Source organism: Contarinia nasturtii, unplaced genomic scaffold, assembly GCF_009176525.2.
Source record: "Contarinia nasturtii isolate CC-2019 unplaced genomic scaffold, AAFC_CNas_1.1 Cnas_scaffold_810, whole genome shotgun sequence".
In the NCBI taxonomy this organism is placed as follows: Eukaryota; Metazoa; Arthropoda; class Insecta; order Diptera; family Cecidomyiidae; genus Contarinia; species Contarinia nasturtii.
Genome location: NW_022198157.1, coordinates 1,698,016 through 1,720,740, shown reverse-complemented (window position 1 = coordinate 1,720,740; position 22,725 = coordinate 1,698,016). Strand labels below are relative to the sequence as shown.

The 22,725-nt window shown below is 34.9% G+C and overlaps 5 protein-coding genes across 5 annotated transcripts; 3 read left to right on the top strand and 2 right to left on the bottom strand.

Annotated features, from left to right (window-relative positions):
- Positions 1 to 183: 183 nt before the first annotated feature.
- LOC116342106 lies at positions 184 to 1,163 on the bottom strand. The gene is made up of 3 exons (XM_031769606.1): positions 905 to 1,163; positions 710 to 811; positions 184 to 629 (listed from the first exon to the last, which is right to left on the bottom strand). Exons 1-3 carry the CDS (start codon positions 1,090 to 1,092, stop codon positions 296 to 298), a joined length of 624 nt encoding a protein of 207 aa, XP_031625466.1. The 5' UTR covers positions 1,093 to 1,163; the 3' UTR covers positions 184 to 295.
- Positions 1,164 to 1,377: 214 nt separating this feature from the next.
- LOC116341937 (40S ribosomal protein S28) lies at positions 1,378 to 1,938 on the top strand. Its single transcript, XM_031769365.1, has 2 exons — positions 1,378 to 1,672; positions 1,753 to 1,938. Exon 1 carries the CDS (start codon positions 1,458 to 1,460, stop codon positions 1,653 to 1,655), a length of 198 nt encoding a protein of 65 aa, XP_031625225.1. The 5' UTR covers positions 1,378 to 1,457; the 3' UTR covers positions 1,656 to 1,672; positions 1,753 to 1,938.
- Positions 1,939 to 3,787: 1,849 nt separating this feature from the next.
- LOC116342036 (transmembrane protein 235) lies at positions 3,788 to 19,479 on the bottom strand. The gene is made up of 6 exons (XM_031769506.1): positions 19,276 to 19,479; positions 18,290 to 18,894; positions 8,333 to 8,462; positions 6,625 to 6,772; positions 5,503 to 5,867; positions 3,788 to 4,591 (listed from the first exon to the last, which is right to left on the bottom strand). The coding sequence occupies exons 2-6, from the start codon at positions 18,413 to 18,415 to the stop codon at positions 4,491 to 4,493; spliced, it is 870 nt and encodes a 289-aa protein (XP_031625366.1). The 5' UTR covers positions 18,416 to 18,894; positions 19,276 to 19,479; the 3' UTR covers positions 3,788 to 4,490.
- Positions 19,480 to 21,319: 1,840 nt separating this feature from the next.
- On the top strand, positions 21,320 to 22,140 carry LOC116342001 (ribonuclease P protein subunit p20). Its single transcript, XM_031769460.1, has 3 exons — positions 21,320 to 21,613; positions 21,677 to 21,848; positions 21,912 to 22,140. Exons 1-3 carry the CDS (start codon positions 21,446 to 21,448, stop codon positions 22,031 to 22,033), a joined length of 462 nt encoding a protein of 153 aa, XP_031625320.1. The 5' UTR covers positions 21,320 to 21,445; the 3' UTR covers positions 22,034 to 22,140.
- LOC116342002 (transmembrane protein 203) lies at positions 22,057 to 22,578 on the top strand. Its single transcript, XM_031769461.1, has one exon. The coding sequence runs from the start codon at positions 22,079 to 22,081 to the stop codon at positions 22,499 to 22,501; it is 423 nt and encodes a 140-aa protein (XP_031625321.1). The 5' UTR covers positions 22,057 to 22,078; the 3' UTR covers positions 22,502 to 22,578.
- Positions 22,579 to 22,725: the final 147 nt, after the last annotated feature.

Sequence of the window (22,725 nt, the reverse complement as noted above, 5' to 3'; positions counted from 1 at the left end):
GTGGCGTATTATCCATGATATGCTGTGTTTTTTTTCTGTTCGTTCGGATATGAATGAGAAATTTAGGTTAGTCGGGTCATGAGCATTGACACGCAAATCGTCAATATCATATGTGTGCTATTGTCATCCGTGTTTTGACATGAATGCATGAATAAATAGACTAATGATGATTCATTTGTGTACGTTATTTATTTTTGTCGGATTTTATTTGTACAGCTCAAAAAAATAAAAGCAACAAACAAAATTATCACAATATTGCAATCTCTTTGAATTGAAATGCGCAACGTTTCGAATTTCACTTCTGTGCGAGCAAAAATGTTGAAAATAGCAAATATCGGTCGAGATTCATTGATAGACTCGCATTCAATTGAGTTACGGTCTCGAATTGCCTGATTGATTCATCGTTTCTCACTTCGATTTGAGACAGCGACAGATTTAAGGATTGCTGGTAAAGTTTCCATGTGTACAAGATTTGGCATGCCTCCTCCAAGTAATAGGATATTGGTTTTTGCTTGTGATCACCGGCTATTATCGAACCTTCGGTTGTGATTATTTGAAGTGAACATGCGGAGGCCGAAAGGTTTTGAAAATCTACCTTCAATTCAGTGTGAAATTCCTCTACCTCTTTGCTAAAAATTGAGAATTACATTTCGATTACAATTAAACATTTAGAATTACATGGAAAAGCGGGGAAAATCAAATATCTTACATTAATTGATTGGCAGTAATAACTTTTTGATTCATTTGATACAAAATCTCTGCCAAGACTCTGTCTCTTTGGTCCATAGAATAACATCGCAAATTCTCCGGTCTAAAAAAGTATAAATTAAAGAAATTCAGCTCAATTTAATATTTAGGCAAAAAAAAGTCGAAATAAAATATGAAAATTTCTATGAAAACTCACTTGATATTTTCCAATTTCTGTAGTTGTTGTGATTTCATCACCAAATCTCCTGCGATTTGTTTCAGCTCCGTCGAATGTTTCTTCAGATTAATTGCATACTGATTTAATTTGCTCACAAATCCGCTTAATTTCTTATTACAATTTAATTCTAATTTTTTTGTATCACCACCAATTGAAATTTCTGTCATGATTTTCTAAATAAATAAAAACAATTTCGTATTTGTCTCGAATATAATGTCGTGCACATTTGTTTTGTTGACAATATACACATGTAATGAAATGAATGAATTTTTGACATCGAGCAAATGTTCATTTTCGTTCGAAAAAGCTCAAAAGATGTCGCCACCGATCGCTCCAATGCATGTGTTGTGTTGTGACACAAATTGTCAAATGATTCATTTTGATTGTTCATCGTTGGTTGGTAGCGCCGCACATCGGTGAATTGAAAATCAATGGCATCGTAACCATATTCTCTCTTTTCCGTTTGCGCAGTCTGACAGTACGGACACGTGAAATTTTTTAGCTTGCTAAAGACAAATATTTTCTACACAAAATGGATAAACCAGTTGTTTTGGCTCGTGTCATGAAAGTTTTGGGTCGTACAGGATCCCAAGGACAATGTACACAGGTGAAAGTTGAATTCATCGGAGAACAAAATCGTCAAATTATCCGCAACGTTAAGGGTCCAGTACGTGAAGGCGATATCCTCACCTTGTTGGAATCTGAACGTGAAGCCAGACGTCTTCGATAAATTTTCAACACACAATTGTAAGTAAAAGTTCAATTGAATTCGAAATAAGTGTGTTTGGAACAATTTGCTAATGACGGTGCGTGTTTTGGATTTTCAGATTCGTTTCTTAAGACAACAAAAAGCGAAAAATGTTTTTCATCAAGTGAACGGACACATACACAACAACAATTGCACGGTGGCCGCAATTTGTCATCGTTTGCCAGCCCCAGTTCGAGTGCATTTTAATAACACACATGTAATCGGATTCGTGCATTGAATAAAACTTATTCATTTGATGAACAAACATTAAAAATGAAATTTTTGTGATTAATTTTTTCTTCAGTCGTTGTGCATGTATATGCTTTTTTCGAAGAAACATTGGTGCTTATCGTGTTTATAGTCGTGCATAAACCTAACCTCAAACTCGAAAGTAATGTTCGGCGTTTCGTAAAACACCTCAACAATTCAACTCATTGAATTGAATTGAGATTTTCTTCATTTTTTTGTCCTTAAAATGCAACAATGCAGTAGTTTATTACTAAATTTCATTGAAATACGGAAATCAAACGTGACATCATTTGTTTAATTTCCATTGTTTCCAATTTAAATAAAAGTGCTCAATGTTTCTTCGGATTTATACTTTTTTCAGAGTCAACTTGATTTTTAAAGATAAATCTGGTGTTCGTAACATTAAAGTCGAACAATGACAACTCGCTGAAATGTGAAGATTTAGTTAAATTTGAATTGTTACGGTAAATTACTGTAATCGCAGATAACACTTAAACTTGACATTGAAACATCAGAAGAAAATCTTTTTGGTTCAAGGAAAAAGTGCCAACACTTCAAACATCGACCATTTTTTCAAGTTGATGTACACTTTCTACTTCTAATATAGACGCAACGAAAATATAAAACAAAAAAATCAGTAACCCTTGATTACAAGTCACTTTCTGATCTACTTTTATTCGATATCTCTGCCTCGATTGCTTGATTTCCAATATTCCAGGCTTTTTGAAAATAAATATTCTTTTCAAATCCAATTTAGTACTATGTTTTATGCCACTAATTTGGACTCAATTGGTAACATCAATGAACTTGCAGAAAATACCAATAGTTTGTGCCTTTGCACTTTCACCATACTGCCAAATCATTCTGATGATCTTTGTCTACTTAATTAAATTTGAAAAAAATGCGAGTTTTAGTAAATTATTTTCAAAAAATGCTAACGGTAATTTCATAACAATAGTCACTGTCGAACAGCGACATGATTCCTCGCCATGCAAAGTTTATATTGCACACACATTTTTATGAGCACTTCAATTTATGTTTCACTTAATTGAATGAAATGTTAAACATTGACGATGTAAACAATGAAGTTGAGTTTATGGTATTTCGGGATGACAAAAGATGAGTAAATAATTGAATGGAATTGCGGAAGGTAATTCTTTTTAATCGCATCGTAAGCGATGACAGATAAAAATACAGTTGAAGTTAATTGAAATATTTATCATTTGATCAGTAAAAGAATGTAACATACCCCTCTTTGGCGTATTAAATAATATGCAATGTGTATTCGACCTAAAATTCAGCTTCACCATAGTAAAAAAAACGAAATAAAATAAAATAAATAAAATCTATATAAAATAGAGCAGCGAGTTTTTTTTATTGATACCGAATTTATTTATGATTTAATAATTCCAAATTTCGGAACAAAAGAAGCCAAAAAAAATTAGTGCTGTAAAAGGTTCACAGAAGTCAAGAACTGTAATCTATTTTTGTCTAATTGCTCAATTATATTTGAATCGATCGGAATATTTCTATTGATTATTTCAATAGCTGTCAATTCAGCTTCGTTATTACGATTAAGTAATTTAAAGCAATATCAGACATTTATCATGCAACATTGACACCTCGATGTCTTTTACTTTTCACAATCATTTTCTATATCGGAAAGTTGTTTTGCGTGACTGGATTGTCTTGCTTCGACAAAAATAAAATATGAAAACTGTGAATTATTCAAATGAAAACTTGACACGGCACTTCATCGATACTTACGCTTCTATAACAGTGAATTTGATGCAAAGCAGTGAATTCTTGTGCTTCAATGCAAAAAATGCACACCTGCACCGCACCGACATTGATCGATGTTTGTGTTTTGTTTTTAAATTTCTTTATTTCAAATGGAGGTCGTTTTACAATGATAATAAATATAAATCTATGTATTTTACTGACTTTTCGATCAAAATAATCTAAAGTAAGTACAATCAAATTTTCGTTTTTAATTCAATTAAACCATAGTATGACAAATATTGTTCTCCCTTTCGTGCATTTGCTGCTGCATCAAAACTATTAGATTTTTCAATAATGCTTGTTACCACAAGATGAATCCTATTAAACGTTCCTTTTTTTGTCGATCTGATGTCTAAATTGTATTGTATTTTGTTTATTCAAACGTACTCGCTAACTGTTTACTATCCATTCATATCGTCTTAAAACTAAAAAGAATTATATATCAATGTTATGTATGTTTCACTATTGTCGTCGTTGTCGTCATTGCGTATTTCTCTCAATCGGATAATAATATCATCCTTGGTCTAAAACAATGTCAGAATAAAATATATGCGTATATTAAAATGAAAATCGTCTTTACAATATATTTTTCGCTAATCGCTAAAAAATGAGTAAATTTCTTGGTCGTCGCCATATCATTTGTGTCGTTTTCCTATTTTATCAGCAAATTTGTCTCTATCTATTGGGTCGTTTATTCTCTCTGTAGTCCGCTTCTCTGTTTGTTTTTTAAATGTCTTGATTGTTGTCATTTCCACGTTGACCATATTATCTCACTCGATCGTTTGTTTAGTAGTTGTACGGACCATATTGAGATCCATGATACGGATGAACTGGATACATTTGTGGATAGCCACCATAAGCATATGGAGGTTGCTTTTGTGGATAAACTGTAAAAATAAAACCACGTGAAATTAGTAAAATTAAGCGATTTAAACAAATTGAGTCAAATCCCGTAAGTCAAGGAACAAACATTTAGTGATGAATCGAAATCTAATTTCCACATCGCAGTCAAAACAACGGGCAAAAACATCTCTTGATCAAACACAGTGAGCAACAGAGTGGAAAATGTTGTTTAGTCTCGTCAAATGGCCAGAATTTCAAATCGTTTGTCTTATTGTGTATGTTTGTGAATGATCTCGCTCGATCGATATACGGATTTCATTATCGCTACTTTAAATACAATGTGTTGCGGAAGACTCACTGCAACAATACGACAAAAACGAATGTCGGCAAACTCGATGAAATATCATTAGCCACGATGGAATAAGAATCTTTCAAGCGCAACGAGCGATGTGCAATCGAAACTCGCCAAAATATTTGGAAAGAAAAACTAAGAGAAGAAGAAAATCCATTTAATTTTGTTGCTTCGTTTTGTTTTCGTTTTCCGCCACAGAATCAAGTTAAAGCATGACCCAAATTTATGTAAGCGATGCTCTCGTTTTTTTTCACCGCTGTATATTCTGTTTAAACAATCCACTCTTTTGTGTTTCTAGGTTTTTTTTGACAAGCTTGATCAAGAGAAAGATATGTTTTTAAAAAAAAATGTGCGGAAAAAGCCAAAAAATCCGCTTAATGTTTGTGTAGACACTGTGTTGGCAATTTAGCCGAAAATATTAATTAATTTCAGACAATTTTAAGTTGATGAGTTGCGTAATTGTCGGCATCACATGAAAACACTTTAATTGGTCGGATGTGTGCGCATTCGAAACGACATCGCGATGTGTAAACGAATCGATTAATCTTTCATTTTTGTTGGGTGTCTCGACGCCAAAATTAACAAGGTCTAAGTGACAATTACCTGGCATCAAATATTGCAAATTCAATTGTTCTTCCTTTTCGCGTTCGCTGCGCAAGCAAACAGCGGCGCCCGACAAGAGGATGGCAGCAATTAAGCTGGATGCAACACCAGCCCAAGCCAAAACGTACGACCAGTCATAAGAGATGCGAGTATTGTCACGCAACACATTTGTCCATTGTTGATAGAATTCTTCGCCGACGACCTTTTCCTTTTCGAAAAATTCAACCGTATGCCAAAGTCCCATTGCACCAGCAGCCAATAAGCATGTCAACAGCATTAAAATAGCTGTGGCTGTGATTGCACCAGCCGATCGACGCCAACATCCCGATAAACCAGTCCAAAATGCACAGAACACCGATACAAAACTGCAAATAGATAACGGAACATTTCACATTAAAAAAAGAAAAATAATTCAATTCATCGTTACACACACACATCCATTGCGGTATAGATTCATTTTTTTTTATAATAAGAACATCGTAAAAATTAAGAACGTATAGAATGTAAAGTAGCGTGCCATGCACACACTCTCTGTATGTATTGTCATGTGCTGTTGTTGTCATCATCATCGTTGTTCGGGAAAACCAGTGAATTACTGAAACCTATTTCATTTAATTCATGCGTATTTATGTGTGCTTATTTTCAATATAAGTAATGTACAATGAATTGGTGTCAGAGAGTGTGTGCGCGCGCGTCTAACAAACGATAGATAGAGATATACATTCCGATTCGTTACGCTTCTTAAGGCCGCAAATGAAATTGAACCAGTTACGTATTAAGAAAGAAAAACACGCAGAGGCAATTGTTTCTTTCGGCTCATCAAGACGTACTTATTCTAGCTCTGAATCAATTTGCTCTGTGTAGATTTGTGCTGCTTCGTCGAATAAAGTGATTGTGCCGAGGCAAGTGCGATTCATACAAATGCGACACGATGAATGATCTTTTCGTTACCAACACATTCACTTGAGCATGACTGCGTGAAGTACAAACGAGAAAATGTGCGATGTGCATCGGCCATAGTTTTTCTTTTTCGTTGTTCAACAGTAAATGCATCCAAGTAGGCGGTGGCAGATATATAGCAAGCACAATTGGCACATAATGTACATTCATATATTAACTTACCTCAAAATGAATAGAGCAACACATGAACGGGCCAGATGAAGACGAGTGATGGCATCATCGTTCGGCTGCAATGTTTTTTCGTCATCCAAGTCGGGGAAGTAATCAACATTTGAACAATGCGTCTCCACGGGCGACAAATAAATTTCAACTGCACACCCATCGCATGTGATGAATGGAATTGCCATCATTTGGATTTGTAATTTCGATTCGAAAAATGGTGTTTGTTTATGGTTATTGTTGCAACAAACGAGCGACACGATAAAAAAAAATAGACGAAAAAAAAGGTGAAGAAAAAACAATAGATTTAATGAGATTAGCAATAAAAAAAAGATTGTTTTGACGGGTATTACACCGAAAGTCGCACACTAATTCAAAAAAATGCCTTTTTTCCTCGCAATGAAATGTCTCAATTTTCTCTCGCATGCCGCTGTTTTCACTTGGCTAGCACATTCATCAACGGCAACCTTTAACCACTCAGCTTCAGTTTTTGTGCTTCTTTTCTAGTTTTTCTGCATTTCTTTTCATTATTTCGAAATTTATTTTACGTTAGCACGAGTGAGAACCGAAATTAACAACAACAAAAAACGTTGTGGTTTCACTCAATGAACGCGTTGAACGAACGTGAATTTTCAATGAAAGAATTTCCAAGCCAAAGTCTTTGAAATATTTAATTCAGAACTGTCTGCGCTGTGAGTGAGTCGATAATATTACATTTTTGCTATCGCTCTCGGTACGGTGCAAAATCGTACCAGCGATAATTGAATCTCTGTTTATACATATTCAATCTGGGCTCATATTAGCACACGCGTGCGAGAAAGCGGATTCCTCATTTTGTTTTACAACACAGTGCGTGTGTATGTGCGCTTTTTTTCTCACTTCGACCAAATTTCACTTCTTTCTTATCACACATATATGCTCTGTATTTTTTAATATCTCTCTATCTCTGGTTTTTCTCTTCATAAACTTATTCTACATAATTGGGCATAGTTTATGATGGATTTTCTTCGCGACTTAGAAAACATCGTTAAGATGAAAAATTATACGATTGCATTGTTTGTTTGCTAAAGGAATTCGCGTTAAAATTGTCAATCGTAAATTTAGTCTTTTGCTAAGTGGCACAAATAACGTATAACACTCATTCACACTCTCACCGCACGCGCGCACGCTTGTTCTTGTACGTTGGCTTGTGTTATAAATCTAAGATGAACGACATCTGACTCTTTAAGTAACTTTTGAAGATACATGATTTGTGTGTGATGTGAACATCTTCAGCGAATCATAATAATGTCTAATAATAACTTCTTCTAAATGTACAATAATAAATTAGAATATGGGAACGAGAGTGAATGAGAGTCGAAAGTTTGCTCAGAAATAAAAAATAAAAACCATAAAACAGGTCTTTTCCGGTCTTTCGACCGTTGTGATGTGGACCGTTAAAGTCATATTTCGGTGCGATATTTTCTTGCACATTTTTTTTTGCATTGGCAATTGTTTTTTTTTTTTATTATTGAAACATAATGATCTCATTATGATGATATTAGATTGAGTCCAGTTTTATGAATTTTCGTTCCGCTGGAAGGTTTATGAGCTAACGCGAGTGGTTTGAAGGCATTGTTTTTTCTTGTGTGTGCTGATCAAAGCATGAAGATAAGAGACATCCCACCGATTGGTGTGTTTTGGACAAAATGGATCGTGTTTGTTTACTTACCGGCTGACGCTGGGGGTCTTTCTTTTGGATAGCAAATTCTAAACAAGCCACGGGTACGAGTATAGTAAAAGTATTTATTGTTTACACTTTCCAATAATGATTGAGAATCCGGGTGTTTGGCCGCATAATTCTGAAATGAAAAACCGCATACAAAAATAGTTTAGTCAAAATTAGATTCGTTGTTAATGGAATTATAAGTTAAATTGGCATCGTCATTGTAATGGAACATGGGTCGATATAATCGTCCAACATCAAATAATTAAAGAAGAAGAAAAAGAGTAATATATTAGATAGTAATTATACCATACTATAACGAAGTCTTATAGAAAAAACACCTCAATTGTTGTTCAGTAGCCCGCACAAAAATTTATTATATTTCTCTCTTTACTCTTCATCTGGTGCTTTTTTTTCGTTTATAAATGTCATTTTCGATGTAATTACCGCTACTGTGTGTTCAACGTACTTACGTACAAACAACTTACAGGTGACGAACCCGATAATCAACGATCGTAAAAATGAAAGTAAAAATAATTTGAAATAGTGTGCTCGCACGCTGGCGCTCGCACTTACGCGACACAATAAGGGCAAGAAACTGATTTGAAAATAAAGAGAAAAAAACGTAGACAAACGCAGTGAAAAAAAAGAACTGGTAACAATAAAAAAGCTTAAGTTTCTGTCGCTGGACACTTTTTTTTTACTGTTTTCCATTTCTAATTTGTACGCGACAATGTGATTGCACGGACAAATAAATATATATCAATTATGAAACACGTTATGGTTCAACCGTTGAAGAGTCACAATTTAAATCGTAATTAGCCATTGAAATCAAGCGTGCCAAAGACGATGTGTCAAAATACGACCAAAAAGACTTTTTCTTTCATTCGACTGCGACCGTCAGCAATGAAAAAAGCAAAAAAAAAAACCCGACGAGTAATGATAAAAGAAATATGGTTTCTCTTTGTGTATGTCTCACCAAGTGACTGAAGGTAATTATTAGAATTTAATGAGATATAATTTGAAAATGAATCTATTCATCGCCAAGTTCAATCAAATCAAATTGATTTATTGATCAATATGCAATTGATGAAACATCAAGATTGCAATTCACCGCAATTTTAAAAGAAATTACACAGTTACCACAGAGTTCAACAGAATCGGATTAATTTTCCCATGTTTACTCTGGTTTGCGATGTTTCAATTTTGATTTGTGTGGGTCTTCATTCGACAGGCCTGAAAGTATAAGTTAATTTTGGTCGGTTTTTTTCTTCGCTCTCCGCATTTAATTGAGGAATACTCGGATCGTTAGGCAATAAATAAATTACCGACCAATTTTAGCCGATTAAAAATGTTAATCGAAACATCATCGTTTCATTTTCTGCGCATAATCAGTTTGGCCATAGGCAATGGAAATTACATCATTCGAATTGCTTGCGCTAGTATATATCTGAATCAATCAACGATTTGTTTTTTTGCTCTCTTTCGAATTTGCACGCTTAGATCATATCGTATGCAAAATTATAAATAATCATCCAATTGAGTGGTGACACTGTAACAAACAACAAACCAGAATATGACGATATAAGGCATGTTTTGAAAGAGGCACAAGCGGTGATGTTTTACGTGTTGCATGTTAATTTTAGTCGAACTCATACGGTGGGTGCCGTTTGTTGCCGAGAAAATCCATTCTACCTTGAATTAGAGCTGAAATCACATTTTAATATGACTTAAAATGTGCATTAAATGGCTTGACGTGAGTAATTGTTCGGCAGAGATAATGCGAGGTGATCTTCAATGTTTGATTTTCATCATCAGCAAAAAAACCATCGAAAATTCATTTGTTGCATGGAAACTAAATGGGAATGGAATTCAAAAAGGTTTTAGCTGTTGAAATTGTTCAAACCATTCATCAACACTGACTTGAGCTCAACAACAGCCAAACAAAAAAAAATATGGTTCAAATACAAAGCTAAAAAAAAGATGTTTCGTTTCGCAAACACTCCGGATGTTCTTTGATGATCGCTGATTTTGGCGGTTCGGGTCTTTGTGTTTTTTGTTTATGTTTGCACAATCGAAAGTTCATAAATCTAAATTTTATCGTGATTTATGGTCATGGATTTTCGCATGCCACCACGATGAAGCAGATTGGTGTGGTCAAAAGCTCAAAGTACTCTGTGCTTCTCGGTTCATTGTATAACCTCCCACTCTGTTGTTGAATGCGCTTTAATGGTCAACGACCAAACTGATTAAAAATCAATCAAGTTATCATGACATGGCCAGCAGGCAGACAGAGAAGCAAACAACAACACTGTTGCTAAATTGCAATATCAAATCCGACACCGTTGACTTTTCTTCAGAAACATCATCAAACCGACGAAACGACGTTGTGCATATTCGCTCAAATGTGCTTGATTTAAAAACCACTTTCATTTATGAAATTCGTTAATTATACACACAGCATTGAATGTTGGATGAAGCGGGTTTGTTTCTTTCTATTGCTTCGCGCTTCATCTGATTTCTTATTCCCCGCGACTTGTGGCTGTAAAAGCAATCGTTTCTCAGTTTTCTTATTGTATACTTCACTTTGCGCTTTTTTCTATCTTTCTCAAATTACACGCCGAAAAATAAAATATTTGTGCACAGCATTCGGTACTGTTTTGTTTTATTGTTTGTGCAATACAGTTTAGCGTATCTCTTGATCGTGGTTTGAATTCATTCACATCGAAGTTTGCAATACATATATATATATTTCATCTCTCGTCTTTATCAAATCGAATTATCGGCTCTCTCACGCTAAAGCCGCCGTGCACAAAGCATAAACATACCGATTTTCTTTTCTATACCTTGTTTTCTTCTCATATGTGCCGATTCATTTTTGGCGCTAGACAGTGTTTGTATATTTGTGTGTACGCGCCGCACAAAAACAAAAACTCTCGATTTAAAATAAAAACATTGAATTGTTGTTAAATTCGCATTTTCTTAAATGCGACGGTAAAATTGGTTTGCAAGATGTACTGTCGATAAATGGAGATATAACAGAGACTTTCCCAGTGGAAAGTCGTGTTTATATTATCGATTATATTTGGTGTGTTGACCGTTATGTTACTTTTCCTTTTTTTTCGGAGTCGATCGTGATTACTTTGATGCAACGAGAGAAAAATATATTCAACAAATCCCAAATAAAACGCATAAGCTACATGCAAAATGAATCGTGTATACACTCATTGGACACGTCGCCCATTTCGACGAGCGGTTGTGCTTGTTTCTTGTCTTTTAATCGCTTGTCTTTCTCTTCATTCTGGTTTCGTTGTGACTTTTCTTGGCGTGGCAACATAATTTTAGGGCATAGAAGCATATATTTCGAACAACATTCCATGGCATACACAATCGCGCATATATATATGCGCAACTCATTATCATCGGCATATTTTATCACTTGGTCTTTCTCTCTCTCTCGGGCGCGCGCACATTCTCGTTTTTTTTTCATTGTAGGTAAAAGAGATGTTGATATGTATTTTGAATTCTACTCGGCTTTTATCGGAATATGGAATATGCGCGCATTTTGGTTTCCAAATTATATATCTCTCTATCTCACGTTCACTTATATCGTTAACTTTCACTGGCCATTTTTAGACAAACTTGTTCGATTTTCACTCAAATCGAATTCGATTTCGAACTGCATTTTTGCTGATTAAAATCATCTGATGACAATCATTATATGCAGTGTATACGTTTTCATGATGGCGATGTAAATCGGTATTCGACTAAACCGTACACGATGAGACAACACCGTCTCCGAATGACTGAAAACACGATATCACTCAATTTAGCGGTTATCTGGCTAAAACAGCATGTAATCAAAACAATATTTATAGATTAATCGATGCTCGAACACTTTTCATATGATATAACGCCATTAACAAATTACCTAAACTGGTAAAGAATGGTACGTAACGAAAAATCTTTACCTAATTACTAGTTTCTTTCCCTCAAATAATGGTAAAATAGTTCCGTGTGTGTGTTGCGCGTTATGTGCATTGGAAATTATTTTAACCATTTTTTGACATTTTTTTCTCTTCTTTACGACTCAAACATATCATGTGGTTTTTTTTTTGTGCAATAATTATTTAATTGTTTTGTTTTTCAATGTGAATTTACAATCGATTCACAAATTATACCAACCACTTCAATTGTATAATGCACCAGAAAATGTACCCATAAAATGGATGAAGCATGTTTATTTGTAACATTTATGCGTTGATTTTGAACAATAAATGAAACAAACGAACAACATCAGATCGATTTCTTTCGATCAAAAACAACTGAAACCGATTCAATCGGAGAAAGTTTCAACAGACACACACAAAAAGATTAAAATAATACAAAACGCATCGAGGAAAAGAAAAATTTCGTATACAATATAAAACGTTTTGAATGATTTAAATAGTTCAATCAATGGTAGTCGGGCCATGCAGTCGTACCTCTTTTTATGGAATAATAATTAGTCATCCGTAGCAAATGGCCAATATGTTTAATCATGCCTAATGTATCGTCATGTTCGAATTTTGTATTTTGATCTCTTTCTCTCTTGCGCCCAACTTATGTCATTTGTTGTCATCATATTTGCGTTTGAAAGAAAAAAAACAGTTCATGACAATTAATGAATAATTATTATTGTTCCGTCTCAAAAACAATTGCGTCGATATGCAAAGGAAGTAAAACGTATGGCCAGTGTAATGCGTCATGTGTTGCTGTTGATGGCGACGTGCGTAATATTGAATAAATGGAAGAGAAAAACGAAACGAAAGAAAGCAACGACTCCAAATGATAGAAAATTAGAGGTTCTCGATTGTACGTGATTCTATTTAAATTTGATCCATTGTTTGTCCATGCGTCGCCGAAATGCCATCAGGTAGAAACGGTAAAATGGTTTCTTTTGTGCGTTTCTGTCTCATTCAATTGCTGTGACCAGTGTGTTCAACACCGTACCGTACGAATTCAATTCGAATAATGAAAAAAATTAAGGCGGAAAGCCAACTAACAGTATAATTCAATTCACATACATAAGAAATAATGCGGATTTTTCGTCATAATACAATAAAATGCTTTTGACAAAGGTATAGCCGAATGGACAATGCATCCATGCCCACATGTTTTCATGACTTCGAGTTCATTCTTCATTCGAGCCGATTGCATTCTTTCTCATTTCACGAAAACTGACTGAACTGAAATTGATTGTCTCGACTCTCGACAAAACATATTGATTTCATTTTCCGCATACAAGTTGAAAACAACAACACTCATCGCCGAAAATAATAACGCTGTTAATAGTTATAAAAATATGCATATTTAAATAACCCACTTTTTTATTGCGCGAACGGTGAGCGCGTGCGCTCGCATATTTGGCTAAGTTGTCAAGTGACATTTTTGTCAGCCATCGACGAGTGTATGTACAAATGAATTTTCACATTAAAACGCCATGGGAATTGTAAATAATATGTCGCGCACACTTGAGACAGACATACTCAAATGTTCATGCATGCACACAAAAACGGCTGACGAAAAGCATTTTCAGCGTTTCGGTGAATTATAATAATTCCGTGTTAGTTGTAATTTGCACATTTGTGCACGTCAAAAACTAACGCACACCGTTGATTGCATGGCATACAGGCTGCTCATTTTATGGTGGCCCCAACAACATGTGTTATTTGGCCACCATCATGTTTTGCATACCGTACCAATTTGTAGACACACAAAATGAGCGTGTTGAGATTTTAAATTCTATTTTCGACTGGTTCGATATGTTATTTCTTTTGAATTCCACAAAGAAACTATTTGGTTTTCGGAATGTATGCATTTATATGCCCATATAATCTCCATTGCTCACGGACTGTGTGTCTCTTTATGCATGTTATTGCGAAGTTCTCACTGCATTGCAACAGCAACAAGCAGCTTCAAGTTGTTCTACTCTTTTTTGTCGCTGCGCCGTCGTTGTTCCACGTATTCATCGACATTCTTTGTGGCTTTAAGAACATTGCAAAACGATGCATTTTAACATTCGAACAATCGTTGCAATAGTTTGTTTAACTATTCAGATTCGGTTTTGCATAAAACAACAACAAATGAAAACGTATTTACATTTCATTTCACGCGTTTAAATTTCCAAACTGTGTACGATGACCTTGGATACACCACAAATGGGCATTCAAAACACAAATTATAGTCAAATCTTATTCTTGCTCGAAACAACAACAACAACAACCAAAAAATAAATAAATCTATTCGACACATACGCACGGCAGTACCTTCGACACCATTTGTGTAAATAAAAATGACAAAGGCAATGAAAATTGAAATTAAAACCGACGAAACATTCCATAAAAATGGGCAATTTTTCATCGAATGTCTATATCAAGTAGCTCGTGCTCTTTTCTCGATTAAACATCTTGTCCGTAGGTCGTTTGAATTTTTTACAATTCCAAATGATATGCCAATCGATTGGATAATTGTTATACATCTATCTCTCTCCGAGACGCACATACCTTTTATGTCTATCGGCGGAATGAATGAAACCGATCAATTTGACTTTTTTTCGTTGATCGGCCAAACATTTTCAAACATTTATTTAAATGCTCGAAAATCTCACTTTGTCATGTTTGTTTTCAGGCCATTTTTTTCTATCTCTAGCTCATTTGTATACTTCGCATTGTGTGCTTATATATATGTATATTATGCATGATTCATAAACGATACATGCTTCAATCAATTTCAATGCGGTTAAATGACTTATATTCCTACCGTTCACCTTTTTCGCCATTGATGAATTGTGTATTTCGACTGCAAATTAACAATATACAAACACGTACATAACAACCTCGACGTTGCTGTTGTTATTCTCGTTTTTTTTTGTGAATCGGAACTATATACTCAATAAATTGGCAGCTTAAAATCAACCCACACACACATCAGCGAACAACACAGATAAAAAAACTCCATAGAGAATAGTGTATTGTTTGCGTAGAAAAATGATCATTTTTTTTGTGTTGCATGTAATCAATCGAATCGTCCCTTCTTCCGTCTGAAATGATTTCTGACGTTGGGAGCGAGACGAACGGAAATAGAGAGAGAGCGCGACAAAACCGACAGAGACGTCAAATGAGATTTATAGAAAAAGTGCAAATTTAACAGTTAAGCGTAAAAATATGCCTTTTGTTGGGATCACGTTCGACGAAAAAGAAAAACGAATCAATTGAATTTTATATATATGAGAAAACCGATATTTCTGCGTTCTCAGCTTGTAAAAAGAAAAAGGTTTCTTAGAATGCAACGGAACGGGCAACGACAACAAGTGTACATTTAATGTGCAATAATGTGAACGATGGTGAAAAATGCAACAACACTGACCACATTCATGTTTGCCATTTCGCCGTGCGAGTCATTTTCGATACGGGCGCAATACTGTACATATATGATATTTGCGACATTTGATTGCTCATATTCATTTCTATATATACACAACATCGATAAAAAAATGCTGACTTCAATAATTTGGTTTGTTTGTTTATTCGGTGCTGTGTCGGATTTTTGAAGGTTCTTCAAACAAATTCAAGTGACTGAGGAAGTATATTTCGGTTTGAATTTCATCATCGAATCGCGCACGCGCACCTTTACAATTTCAACAATCTGTCGGGCATTATTATTTTGTGCATGGAGAAGAAATATACACCGTGGCTGCAATTGCTATGGTACAATTTGATTAAAATTGGTCGCTGCTGTTGGCAGAATTACGAATTGCTCAACCAATCGAAAATCATGACCAGCAAATAAAAGCATTTTCTTCTATGTCCGTTGCAATAAAATTGGCCATTTGTTATGGTATCTCTCGCTCTCTCTCGTTCTTCGAACAACATCTAGCCATTGCATGTAAATTTATTGAATTCATTTGCAACCTGCAACACATATGAAAAAAAAGCAAGAAAAATATGAAATGAAATTGTAAAATCATCGGCTGGAAATCGAGATACCAAGATAAATAAAATGAAAGAAGGTAAGAGAGCCAGAAGAAAAAGAAAATACACTCTACGTATACATGGTGTGTTTTGTTGGGCCGTGGTGCATTTTATAGAATGGGATTTTGTCTGTGCACTTGCATTCCATTCCATTCGGTTATTTTAGATATATCTCTCACTGTGTGCATGTATGCGTATAACATTACGACACGTTATACTCGTTCTGGGTTTCATTTTACCGTCATCGACATTGGTTCGAACGAAGAAATCGAGCGAGCAAGATAGAGAGAAAGAGATAGATAAGGCGCGTGCGCGAGAGAGAGAGAGCGCGAAAATACTTTATTGCTACTAATATACGTTCATCACTTTTCACTTTAAGAAAGCCCTCCATATCACTATCATTTTATGTTGTGGTTTGTGTGCACATTTGTACTCATTCTAGCCCAACAAAAATAGCAACAAGTTGTATATACTCACGAACAGCAGAAAAAAAAGATCAACATTAATAGCGATGACATATTTCTTCTCTGTTCAGAGTTGCTCAATGTTTCTTTGTTTGGCGCAGGTACACGATTATTTAGCGATTCGTTTGCAAATCTAGTTGCAGAAAAGAGGCACACCGATGAAATAGAATTTCGCACATATTCAATGGAGATAGAGAGAAAGAGAGACTTGTTTACAATTGGCTAGATCGTGTTTGCTTTTCTTTTCTCATATTTTTGGTAATCGTTTCAAAATTCCACACGCTCGTCAACGAAGACGACAGCAGCAACAGTCATGATAATTGATCTAATTTAATGTCTGTTTCTTTCATATTTTTCGTGATAAACATCTTTCGATGGATGGAAGCAAAAGAAGACGAAGACGAGGAGAATGAAGAGTGAGAAGTCGAGATGTTGTTGGTTAAACAAACGTGCGCGAGCGTTCACTCAATCTCTAACGTGTACACATAATCAAATTAAATCTAAAAGAATGGAAATATTATGTTCTCTTTGTATAGTTGAAATGCTATCGGATGTGACTTTTTAATTCAATCCATTCATTCACTTTGCATAAATTTTAAATCGTATAGACACTTTCTACGATGGATTTGTGTGTCGATGTGCGTGTGTGTGAGAGAGAGAAAATAAACTTAAACATGATTGCCACATCATAATTTTCAGCACGAGGAGAACGCATACGGAAACGGGACAGACGATGAGACTAAACACTGAATTCGAATCGAATTCAAAAGAACATTTCTCCATGCCATGGATGGAAATGAATAACAACATTAACAGGCAAGAAAGCATCCAGTGTATGCGTGTACTTGTTGTACCTACACATGGTATAAATTTGTTGTTTTTTTTTTTTTTAATCTGGCAACTAAACGCAATAAATCTAGTATTCTATATGACTATCCACATATATGTTAACGTTTGTTTTGTTTCACTTCCTCCTCCGACTCTTGTGGCACACACACACACGTATATTAACGCCTATCCAAGCTGAATCGACACGATATAATTACAGGCTCTGTCTCAACTATGCAAGCAAACGCACAAAGTGAACAGAACAAGTAATCAATTCTATCTCTCTCACATACGATATTATCTAGTTCTTTTCGGTGTTTTCTTGCGAAACACTGAACACTCATCGGTCAGGTACATCATCGAAGTCGTCGTCGTAATCGACGCCATCGTTGTTTCTTGCAAATGAAGAACGATCTAGTTTGCTTTTATTTCTAAAAAAAGCGTTTTGATCGTTCTCGATCGGGTGATTAATGCGTATGCGAAGAAATTTATTTGAAATCTAATCGAAGCGTGGAAATTTCAAAAGCAATAAAAACTAAATACATACGACTGTACCATTTTATGTCTAGAAAAAGCGGTTAAACCACACACACGGATCGAAAATGACGTCGACATCATCGATCCTTGTGAAAATAGGCATTAAATACACACAAACATACCTGTATGTTATTTCTTTTGACTTCATAGCTGAGCCAATTGTCCGTTGAGAAAGCGATCGACAACAATGCAACCGAAACAATCGCTGCTATTGTGGCTAGTGATAGAGTAACTGCTGAGCACGGCATTTTTTCCAATTTTTTTTTTCTTTCCCTCCTTAGTTTGTGTGCGTGAATAAGCGTCTTCGATATATCCCTTCTCAGTTGGTGAATCTCCTTTTTCTTGTAATTTATTACTTGTTCGTTCCTGTTTGATTGTCGTTGAATTTCTTTCTGATTATTTCTCAATCACACAAACAATGAAATGACTTGATTCATCAATTTATTCGTCGCCTCTCTTGTTATGGATAACTTTGTTATGTTTATTTTTTTCTTGTTTTATTTGTTGATTTTTATTAATCGAGATTGTACGGCGATTATATAAAACACACTTTATTTTAAAACGTTAGTCACTCTTAACACGAACAACTTAAACTCCCGTTGGTAATAAACGAGTTTTTCGATAATCCATTATTTCACTGCAAATACAAAATTCTCGCAACAACTTCTTTTCAATTCTTCTTCGTGTCAAACAAATAAAAAAAAATAAACGTATTTTCAACGATTCACTGTTACGTTTTTGTTGTCCAATTATGTTGTCGTCGTTGTTATTGTCATCGTTGTCATTTCCAAAGCGATCATATGTAAAAGAATAGAAAAATAGGGAAAAAAAGAATATTATATATTATTTGAAATGGAAAAAAAACATTTTAATAAAAGCGCAAGGAATTTTCAGTCAACAAACTCTTCTGAATAGATATTCTAATTCATTCAGAGGTATTAGGAAAACACATGAATAACATGCTTGAAAAGAATTTCAATGCACGATTTTTTTCTTCTTCTCTTTAATTTTTCTCATCTATTCGGCAATAAAAATCAATTGAACTCTGTTCCTCTGCTTGTGCTGAGTTCGTTATTTGTCTTTTGTTTTCTCTCTTTTGGTCACTTACATCGTAAAATCACATCAAGAAATAGCACACACTTGTTCGATACACGAAAAATTCGATGAGAACAAAAAAAAAACTAAAAATCCGATTGATGAGAGAAAACTTTACTCTCTTCACATTAAAGGTTGATCAATTTGAAATCCAAGAGGAGAATTAAGAAAACTCAGTTTTGATGATGATATATACACAAACCGTTCTGCTTGAATGTCGTCAGCGCACTGAACGCACAGCAACGGTTGAATATATTAGTACGTGAGAGTTGAATGTTTGTACAAATGAAGTTGGTATTTATATGGTGTTTATGTGTGCGTGTGCATAAGAGAGCAAAGCTGAATTGCCGTTCTTCGGCTTTTACTCTGCAAACAAAACGAGAAGGAGTGAGACAGAGATGCGATCAAAGTGTGTGAACAAAGTCGAAAAGAGAAGTAAAAACAACAACAAAAATAACACCGTCCAATACAAGTACAAAGTAAAAATAGTCTCTCTATTTCTTCTTTTTTCCGTGGACCCGTTGGCATAAACAGCGAATATGGACGATCGCATTTTGCTGTTTGCACCATCGTGTAAGTGAGCTCGGCATATTTTCTTGGTGCGCTTCATCGCAAAACAGCGATCAATGTGTATGTGTGTTGAGAGAGAGAGAGAGAGAGAGAGAGCCACACTCACTCTACTTGTATTCTTGTTTATGATTCTTTCATCTTCGTTTTGTTTCTTCTTCCATTCGATTTTATTTTCTGGTTGCGCTGCTATTTAAGAAACTTATTTTTTTTTGTTCCACCATCACAGAAAGAGAGACAGAAAACCAGTTTTCACATCTTAATGCCTGTACCTGTTGAACAATCGCACACAAATAATAATAAAATGAAATTCCAGAGACCATGCTCAAGCAGAAAGAGCACCAACAATGCCAAAGCACATTCAATGCTTGTGTATACATATGACATTCGACGATTCTGTGCACCATATATATATCGTTTTGCTGCTCCCTCAATAGATGAGCTGTACGTGCAGGTCTTATCCTGTCTGCATTTTGAATTGTATTGCACAGTGTGCATTTGCATGACATGGCATTCACAACAATGCTATATATACACACATCGAACCTATCTATGGGGCCATATTACTATAAATATTAAATGCATCTCATGAATTGTTCTCATTCAGAGAAACCAATTTCCATCTATGTTGGATACATTCCACGATCATTCAAAACATTTCTCACACATTGCCGAGAAATTGACTTTCTGTCAACTACACAGATTGCTTGCAGAGACTGTCTTTGAGCTATTGATGGACATTATCTCTTATCTTTAAGCCATTACAGATTACATACTGCTGAGAGCAGTTATTTAAATATTTGGCCGGGGAGTGCAATGTGCTTTATTTTATGTGATTGCATTTTCGGTATGAATGTGCCCTTTTCCTTTTGAACTGTGCCTAAAGTGCAAATGCAATATGTGTGCTCTGCATTTTTTTTTCTTCTGATTCTATCTTTTTTTATGATTAATTTGTTTTGCGGTTGTGTATACAATATGGGAAAAAACAATAACACAACTTAAATGCCATTGCTTGCCGATAGCATGCTCAAAAAAATGTTCAACATTTTCAAAGGTTTCCGTTCAACAGGCAATTTTCAAAGGTATTTCTATGCAAAAGCCAATATTCTATCTCAAAACGAACGACAAAAACAAAAAAAAAATACTTAGAAAATGTTCTCTTATCTACAGCCGAAGAATTCGAAGAAGTATCCATAATAAACGTATCGATAATTATTTGAAACATACAAAATGCCAATAATCATGAATTCATCAAAAAGTCATTGTTTCGGTCTGTTCCCTTTGAACCATTTGTTATTATTTGATACGACTGAAAATAAACAAGACAAAAGTTCACGCGACATTGATTCATTTACGAACCTAACTGATATCATTGCATATTAAATTCATTTTCGAATTATTTTCACACCTATAAATAATGCACGAAATTCGAAATTCGAATCACGAATCTAGTACGATAACTTTTCGAACTGTCGTCACACTGTCATACATGACAATCTTCTATATTTGTAATTGGTAAATGTGTTTTTGCACAACAAAAATCGGAGGAAAAATCGCTGTTGCGTTTATAGAACGGAAGACGAAACAAAAGGGTTTCGTGAGATCTGGCAAATATTATGGACGCACATGAAACAACGTGTGCAGCAACAAAAAAACGAAACCAACAATCACAACGACAACGTCGTGAATTCAATCCAAAAACACACTCACTTAACAAACGACCTGTATCAAAGCCATTCCAGAGAAAAGGCGATATCTATGTTACAAATAAATCGAATTTTCAGGTAAATATTATCAAATTGATCGATTTCAGAGAACTGGTTTAATTGCGTGTGTTATAACTGTAGGCTCAAATAAAACAATGTCTAGAGACATTGGAAACTGAAGCAACTGGTGAAATCTATTTGCATTGTTTGGGTAATGCGATTAAACGTGGAATTACATTGGCACTGAAGCTTGTACAAGAATCTGATAACGGACTGGGATACGAGGCAAATACATCGACCATTGATTTAACTGGTAAATATTTGGATAAAATTAAAATGACAATATAAAAACCAATTTTAATTGGAACTATTACAGATGACTTGCATCCACTGAATGATGAAGAAGATTTTTCCATCCAAAAGCGGAAAAATTCATGTTTGCACATAAGAATCTTTCGTCATTCGAACAATCTCAGCAATAAGAAGCCACAGACATAAATCACCTCTCGTACATATACCCGCTGAACTGAATTATTGAAAATCATGTTTGATCTTAAAGAACTTGTGCAGTGGTTAGGTTTAGATGAATTTGAAATATTTACGAATTTGATTGCATTATTTATATTTTCGATAATACTTGCGGTTCGTTTGGCTGGCGATATAGCAGAAGAGTCAATGGATTGGTTTACCGTATTTTCTCCACTATTTTGCGGTGACATTTGCAATAGTTATTTTAGCATAATTGTTTGCATTCGCATGTATTTAGATAATGATAACAAGCGGAAAGCCCTACAGCGACTCTTATGGAGTATTAAATTCCTTGTTTTAACCGGAGTTTTTAAATATTTATTATGCTTGAAATTGTCGGGCGCACAGAATCTAGATTATAGCGAAGTTTTTGCACCAATTTTCGTACTGCTACAATTAGTTGCGGTTCGAGCGTGTCAGCTATCGGGCTCAACATAATTTCAGAGATCGTATTTCATATATAAATCCAAATAAATAAAAGCATTAACAAAACTGCATCTCAAGTCGAACATTAACGAATTTTATTTTATTTCTTATTTAAAAAAAAAATGTTTTCCATTCAGAACTTGTTCGAAGGTCAACACTCAACAGTCGGAAAATTATCAAAATTAATTAAATGCATGGATTGTTGTTCGCTGTGATATAAAACTGCTACCTAACTT